General features: G+C 37.7%; 1 protein-coding gene across 1 annotated transcript; it reads right to left on the bottom strand.

Annotated features, from left to right (window-relative positions):
* Positions 1-309: 309 nt before the first annotated feature.
* Positions 310-5,275, bottom strand: LOC121984367 (leucine-rich repeat receptor protein kinase HPCA1-like). The gene is made up of 19 exons (XM_042537265.1): positions 5,017-5,275; positions 4,705-4,831; positions 4,544-4,615; positions 4,394-4,468; positions 4,243-4,314; positions 3,988-4,149; positions 3,663-3,737; positions 3,518-3,589; positions 3,339-3,410; positions 3,185-3,253; positions 3,018-3,092; positions 2,867-2,938; positions 2,643-2,777; positions 2,132-2,550; positions 1,914-2,045; positions 1,680-1,819; positions 1,383-1,602; positions 1,059-1,294; positions 310-978 (listed from the first exon to the last, which is right to left on the bottom strand). The coding sequence occupies exons 1-19, from the start codon at positions 5,222-5,224 to the stop codon at positions 502-504; spliced, it is 2,910 nt and encodes a 969-aa protein (XP_042393199.1). The 5' UTR covers positions 5,225-5,275; the 3' UTR covers positions 310-501.
* Positions 5,276-7,728: the final 2,453 nt, after the last annotated feature.

Here is a 7,728-nt window from a genome sequence, read left to right as displayed (position 1 = left end):
ATCGCTCAGACAACTAAAAGGATAAGGATTATGATTCTTCAATCAGGTTCCTAGTCGTTGGTAGATCTTCATGTATAGGATTATTTTTTCTGTACGAATTCCTTTTACTTCTATAATTCATGTGGTTAGGAGAAACAAATTCCTTTAAGTAGACACATTCCCAAACATAATGAAAAATCTAGGCAAAAGGTTCCTAGGACTGGGAATATGGCTTCTTTTGAGAAGGCAATTTTGTCCACTTCTAACCGAGCCAGAGGAGGGGTTGAGGTGCTCCTCATCGAATCTCTCGAGAAAGGGTGAGACTTAGCATACAAGACGAAATTTCAATTATAAATCATGTATATCCAGGTTCTTCTTGATCTCCAAGGGCCACAAATCAAAAAAATGAACAAAGGTATCGAATGTTATGGTCAGAAGTGTTTAAAGCGTAATGAAGCAAACATACTTGGAACTGCTAATTAATTTAAATTTACAAGATCAGTCTTTTGAGAGTTTTCTTCTTTAAATCATATTATGTCTACCAGTATACCGATAAATATCTTGGCTGCTGACTTCTTTGCTGAGTTCTATTTCATCATAAGCATCCTTCATGCTTCCCAACTCGATCGCAAACAGTGGTGCTGAGGTTGACGTGTTCGATTCATAGTCTGTCAACAAAACTTCAATTTCCTTGACAAGATTATCCATCGTAGGTCGTAGTTCTGATGACTCATCGAGACATGATAAAGCCAACTCTACGAATATACGTAGCCCATCAAGGCTTCCAGACTTGAGGAGTGTTGGATCGATCATGTCCTTGAGACCATACCATTCTTTATCATTCTTGTCAATTGCCATCTTCACTTTGCTAACAATGTATTTTCCTTTATTCAAAGGAGGCTCTGAAGTAATCAGCTCTAGCATTACGACGCCGAGACTGTACACATCACTTTTTGCAGTCAGTTGTTGGGTCATGACGTACTCAGGATCAACATATCCCTACAAAAACAGATATTCCACATATTAGGTTATTAATGACTGACCATTTAGCATGTTCATTTAGAAGGAAAGTTGCTTACCGGTGTTCCCTTGACGTGAATTGAAAACTGATCCTCTTCACTGTTCTGCAGTAGTGTGGAGAGACCAAAGTCTGCAACTTTGGCAATCAAATTGTCATCCAAAAGGATATTGCTGGACTTCACGTCCCTATGAATTATTGGAGGATTTGCATGATTGTGAAGATAAACTAATCCTCTAGCTGAATCCAAAGCTATCTTGAGTCTCCTCTTCCAGTCTAATTGTATTTGATTTCTTCCTGCAATTAGCATAACGGTGATAAGCATGGACGACTGAATAGAACTTCCAACTTCATTTAGTGTTTTTCTTTTTGTGTGGGTGCGTACCAGAGAGACTGTCCCTTAGAGTTCCGTTGGATATGTATTCATACACTAGCAAAAGTTCGCCCTTTTCATAGCAAAATCCTACTAATTCTACAAGGTTGAGATGATGCACTCTGGAGAGCAACTCAATCTCTGTCTTGAACTCAAGTCCACCTTGCATGGAGCCTTTCTCTGATCTCTTGATGGCCACTATCTGGCCATTTGGAAGAGTTCCTCTGTAGACCTGAATATAGAAGATAAGCATTGAATATATCTGACAATCCTAGTGCTGAAGATGTATATCGGCACAAGAGTGTGTACCTTTCCGTATCCCCCGGATCCAATTTCATTAACTCTTGAGAAATCATTAGTGCATTTCTTTAGTTCATCCAAAGAAAAGGTTCTTGCTCCTCTTAGTTGTGGTGCATCTCCAGCATCTTCACCGAATGATCCCCAGTATGCTGAAAGAAAAATGAGAAGCATCAGAAAAATATGTCACAAGGAAGTCATTCCCATAACACAGGAAACAACAATGTTCTAGTGAGAATAAATTACCAAAAGGATTTCTTAGGGAGAAGGCCTTTCGAGCTTGTCTTCTTTGTCTCAATGAATAGATTGCTAGTCCAGCAATAATGAGCACAGCGACAGCGGACCCAACTGCTATTCCGATTGTTAATCCGCGTATCACTGGAGTCATGCATTGCAACAGTATCAAGAGAATGGTTATGGCATAAAAAGGGGTTAGGAGTCTTGGAAGAATTCGGAATGCATACCCCGATTTCTGAAGTCATATTGTGATGCAGAGAAGAAGCTTGGTCCGAAGTCATCCGGGAGATTAAGATCTTGGGTGTTAAAATCCAGAAAATTGATTATGTTTTCCCTGGTGAAGGACTTGGAATTTGAAAGACAAAACCTCAGCTCTACTTGGAGATAATCGTTAGTGTCAAAGGAAAAATTCCGAATAGAAAAGTTGATTGGTTTCGTCCTGAGAAAATCCTCGAACCCTTGCTCTAATTGTGGCAGTAATTGTTGAACGTAACTATTATAAGGTGCTCTAGAAATAACTCGTCCTTTATATGGCTGCAAGCAAGTGATATTATCAGAGGAATTGTACGGTGAATCTGGTCTAACATTTTGGCAATATTCTGTTTGCTGTAGCTGAGAATTGTTGCAAACTGGGTTTCCTGCAAGTCTGCATCAAATTGGTTGATGTATATCAGATAGATACATGAGAGGAAGATATCGGTCTTATGCTTGCATATATACTAGAGTTGTGCTGCTCACACGAGTTTCTCATTGTAGCTTGATGAAAGCGTGATCGAGTTAATGTCATTGTTTTGAAAATTCAGTATCCTCAGTTTTGAATTGGTTATGGAGCTTATGTTGAGGGTACCATTGAATGCATTGTTTTTAAGTCTCCTGCAAATTTAGAAGAAAGAAAATGTGTCAATGAGATAGTTATCTGTTTAGATACTGAAAAGTTTTGTTTCTTGCTGCAAAGATCATACACTTCCTGCAGACTAGGCAAGCTAAACAGAAACTGTGGAACTTCTCCATGTAGTTGTCCAAACTCGATAATTCTGAGACAATGAAGAAATAATTGCTACCTGAAACTGCTAAATGATTTTGGAATCCAAAAAGGGCAGCTCTTGTACTTACAAAGTTGTGAGATTATGCAAATTTGATAACCATTCTGGAATTGTTGATAGGTTAAACGAGTTATTGCTTAAATCCCTGGCATAAGAAGTAACAGAGCCAATACTATTTGTATAAATTGAGGATATAGGACTATCGTTTGCAAGTGAAAATATGCAGTTGATTCTTACAGATAGCTGAGTCCTTCCAGCTCAGTGAGATTTGGCATTGGTCCTGCTAATGTGTTGTTTGCCAAGTTTCTAAATGGTGAAAGAAAATGAGACATTAGAATGCCACTTCAAATTTATGATAAGGATAAGATGTTGCTGTTACTGATTCACTTACAAAACACAGAGGTTAGTGAGGTGGCTGAAATTTGATGGAACTGATTCATTTAGAAAGTTATTATCCAGACGGCTACAAAACAGAATTGTAATTGGTAAGATCATGTCCGAATGATTTACGAAGAAGCTTCCCAATTAATACAACAGAATAGATAGATTTATGGCTCAGCAAGCACTTACATAATTGTCAGTGTCTTAACAAGCCCAATTGTGTCAGGAATTTCCCCTCTGAGTTTGTTGCTGTCAAGGAGTCTAAATCCAAGCAATTAATATAAAGCCGAAGGAAAGGTTTATAGGAGGAAGAAAATTGGATGTTGTTTCTTACAAGTGCAAAAGTGTCATGTTAGGATGGAAAATATTACTTGGAATCCATCCTGATAATTGATTCTTGTTCAGATGACTGCCAAAAACACAACAGCAAGTTAATTAATTCCATAAATTTATAGAAAATAGACTTGCTATTCTTGGATATGTTGTACCATCCACTATTTGTTGAATGACATGTTTGATAGGAAGAAATATATGCATGCCTCTATATTAGATGAGGTGAACGACTCAGAGTGAGTTTGTATGTTTGTTATATATAATTGTCACTACTTGTATGTGTATTCATCCTTCCACGTAAATCCTTTAAGAAAAGAGTGCCTTACAAGTGCTCTGCTTTAACAAGCATGTCCAATCCTGAACCGTTATTTGCTGAAATTGGGAGAGTCCCAGTCAATTGATTGTCAGCTAGATCAAGGTAGTTCAGATTGGAGAGCCTGCCCAAAGACGGAGGTATTGTGCCATTCAACTGGTTTGAGTTCAATGCCCTGTACCAGCGTCCAAACTCAAATTCTAATCTGTGAACAACAAAATAAATATACACAAAACGCTGAAAGATAGACATGTTTTGAAGTATTTACAAGATCGTAAGCCGCAGCAGATTGCCTAACTCTTGCGGAATGCCACCACTGAATTTGCAGCCGATTAGCCTCCTGTTTAATCACGAGGCAAGCTTCAATGAATTGCCATGACAGGTTGAATTTCCCCTTTTTACTATTTCGGAAAACTTACAGAATTTGAAGGTTGGTCAGCCTTCCTATGCTCGATGGGATAGGACCCTCAAGATTTGGGTTGTACGATAGGTCCCTGCAAATATCCAAGTGTTCGAGTGAGATTGCAGAATTATGTTTTGTAATCTAATGATGCGCATGCAGTAATTACAGGATTTCCAGTTGGGACAGGTTGCCAATTTCTGGACTTAATGTGCCTTGAAGCTCCATGTTGAATAGCTTTCTGCAGGAAACAGGATTAGTTCTGGAATATCAAACAGCTTCATGGAAGGAACGCAGGCAGAAGGTAGCCAGCAGCAAAGAACAACTCACAGTGTTGTGACCCTTGAATTGCTGCAGTTGAGTACTCCTTCCCACGGTTTGCCGCACGGATCTCCAGACCTTCCCCAGCTCGGAGGTGCGTTCTTCCATTTATCGGACAAGGATTTAAGAGCGGAAACTGTAAATTTTTACCGGGCTTGTTAGCTACTAAAAGCGAGCGACGTTCCAAGGACAGAAAACAAGTGATGCATAAACATGATCATATTTTTGTTTATGCTCCAAGATAAGAGTTTTCATCTTCATCGCTTGAAATTAAAAAAAAAAAAAAAAAAAAAATCAAAATTTAAATCTTGCTTTAATTACCATCTGCTGGTTCTGTCGTACTTGAACCCAGCTTAGCGCTTACAATGAAGAATAACAGAAGGAACTCCGTGATCCAAACCATTGTTAACGCTGGGATGACAACCGATCTAGAATAATCGTTTTTGTTCACTAAAGGTTCATGTAATCTGGAATCGGTAAAACAATAGCATTTGATCATACATGGAGCCGAGACTTTTCCTTGTAACATTATGCTTGGTAAGAAAGGAGATCAAGAATAAAAAGGGTTCGTTTTTTCTTGCAAAAGACGCATCTGTAGCAAGGACCTAGTGTGACAGGAGCAAATCCAAACATAATTCAGAGTTGCTACAATAAGATGTGTTTAACAATTGACCACGTCCGTAGAGGAAGATTAATCAACTGGTCAGCAACTCTGAATTATGTATGGTTTGTCAATTGCCGACCAGTTGCAGTTGATTAATCTTCTCCCACTTTGAATGTTTCGTAGCTAATGTATTAACGTGTGTCACTTGACCAGGCCAAGACAGAATTCTGTCAATATTTTTGTATGTATTAACGTGTATCACTTGACCAGGCCAAGACAGAATTCTGTCAATAATTTTGTATTGATGTTCCCAGCGGTTCAAGAATATGACGAGACAATTAAAATCATAGTGGTTATTGAAAAGTCAATAAAAGAGAACATCTCTTTATATGACTATGATTATTTGTCTAACGATAAGATTTATCGAGTCGGCCTGATCGGATTTCAAATCGTGCGAAACAAGCCGACCGACCTTTAAACCGATTGAACATAAGGGGTTCAATGTTTTACTCTTGAACTAAAGAGACAACGTATCCGATCACTCAGTAGCTGATCAAATTTAAGAATGGCCGCTCTTACAGGGTAGCCGAAATGATCGACCCACTTCACATTTGACCGATCATAGATTTGATAGAAGGGAGTGCCAAACTCCTAATTAATCTGTATAAGTCTCTCTACATATGTCTGGTCGATCCAGTTGCTGGTTAGCCCTATGGATATCCATTTAATAATAGAACCGAACAGGTTTATATGGCTCCATACCTATCTCTTATATGCATAAGTGTAAGATAGCTTTATAGATCCGATCGAAAGTCCATGTGCACTTTATCTACAAGTTATTATATGCTCATTCGGGCCCAAGGTATTTTGGCTCAAAATATTGACTGAACTTCTCATAATACAATTTCAATTCTCCAAAAGCATACACCCGGCTGAACAAAAGACCAATCAGACCTAAGGCGCTTAGCTTCATATTAGTGCGTGGACGGATTTCCAGCACACATAGGTTATCAACTAGATGGACAGAACATACAAGTTATCAAACTATTGCTCAAATGGACTCCTGACATGACAAGACATTATATTATTTCTCGAACGGGTTTTTAAACAGTTTTCAATATATAACAAAGCAATTTAATACGAGGACAGGCCTAAAGACGGCAGGCCTTATAGGTTAACCGGTATATACTCAGCCAACAACATGAGCAAAGAATTCTAACAATCTGTTATAATAACAACTATGTGTCAGAGAATATTTTTCTGGAACTTTCTTCAGGGATCATCTTGTCTCCCATCAGCAGACCATTTATAACAGCATATTCTTTTAACAACCCCAACAAGGGCATTGTTAGAGTATATTCTAAAAGCCTAGCCTTTTGTAAATATTTTATTTTGAAATAAAGAATCACATTGGTCAAATATTTACATTTATATGCTAAGTGTAGTTATTCAATTAATTTATATTGTAGATAACATGGTATGTGGTGTCATACACAGAAGATCATGTTATCAATTCCTTATAAATTATAAACAGTAGCTCACGACTAAGATGGAAAGGAACAAACCATTGGAATAGTCGTAGTGTAATTTGATATTAATTTATCTTAACTATAAAATTACACTAGTACACTTAGAGTGTATTGAGTTGAACCATTTAAGGTAAGTTCTTTTTATACTGACTGAATAAAAGAACAAGACCTTTGTTATTATGGAAGTGTGTGCTCTTAATCCTGATATAATAACAAACACATATATCTAGTATTTATTTTTTTTACTTATCAATGGGTGAGATTTAGTTCGATAAATCAAGAGGTCCGATAAGTCGGAAAATAATATTATTTATAGTGTGTGTTGTTGATTATAGAAAGAAACTATGTCCTAGTAATCTAGGTTGATGATGTCCCCAAGAGGAGCTCATAAGGATTGTCATGTAAACCTTGTAGGTGGGCTTAGTTCGACATGATAATGAAGTTGAGTGGTACTACTCTTGGAGCTAGATACTAATTAAGTGAGTTATCAGTAACTCATTTAATTAGTGGACATTTTATATCTTAAACTCAGGGAGACTAATACACTCATAATAAGAATGAGCCCAAAATGTAATTTGGGATTGATGCGGTAGTTCAATAATTATTCTTTAGTGGTATGAATTATTATTGATGAAATTAAGTTGGGTGTTCGGGACGAACACAGGAAGCTTAATTTAATCGGGAGACCAAAACCAATTCCTTCTCTCAGTCCCTATCGTAGCCTCTTATATATAGAGAATTATATCCATCAAATACCCACTTCTTACCCACCCTTAGCTGGCCAGCCAAGCCAAAGGGTTGAGCCATTGTGGTGGCTAGCTAATCCTTGAAGCTCAAGCTAGGTGGGTCGGCCACAAGAAAATAAAAGGATTTTATTTTTTTTAAATATTTTCTTATCTG

The sequence above is a fragment of the Zingiber officinale genome, chromosome 5B, assembly GCF_018446385.1.
Source record: "Zingiber officinale cultivar Zhangliang chromosome 5B, Zo_v1.1, whole genome shotgun sequence".
Lineage (NCBI taxonomy): Eukaryota > Viridiplantae > Streptophyta > Magnoliopsida > Zingiberales > Zingiberaceae > Zingiber > Zingiber officinale.
This window is presented reverse-complemented; position numbering and strand designations above follow the sequence as displayed.

Bases quoted from the DNA above. Each gene is read 5' to 3' on its own strand.
- LOC121984367 (XM_042537265.1), bottom strand. From the start codon at position 5,224: ATGTTACAAGGAAAAGTCTCGGCTCCATGTATGATCAAATGCTATTGT. The intron at 4,616-4,704 runs GTGAGTTGTTCT...TGTTTCCTGCAG, and splicing joins AATTCAAGGGTCACAACACT to AAAGCTATTCAACATGGAGC. The intron at 3,093-3,184 runs GTAAGAATCAAC...TTCTTATGCCAG, and splicing joins CTGGAAGGACTCAGCTATCT to GGATTTAAGCAATAACTCGT.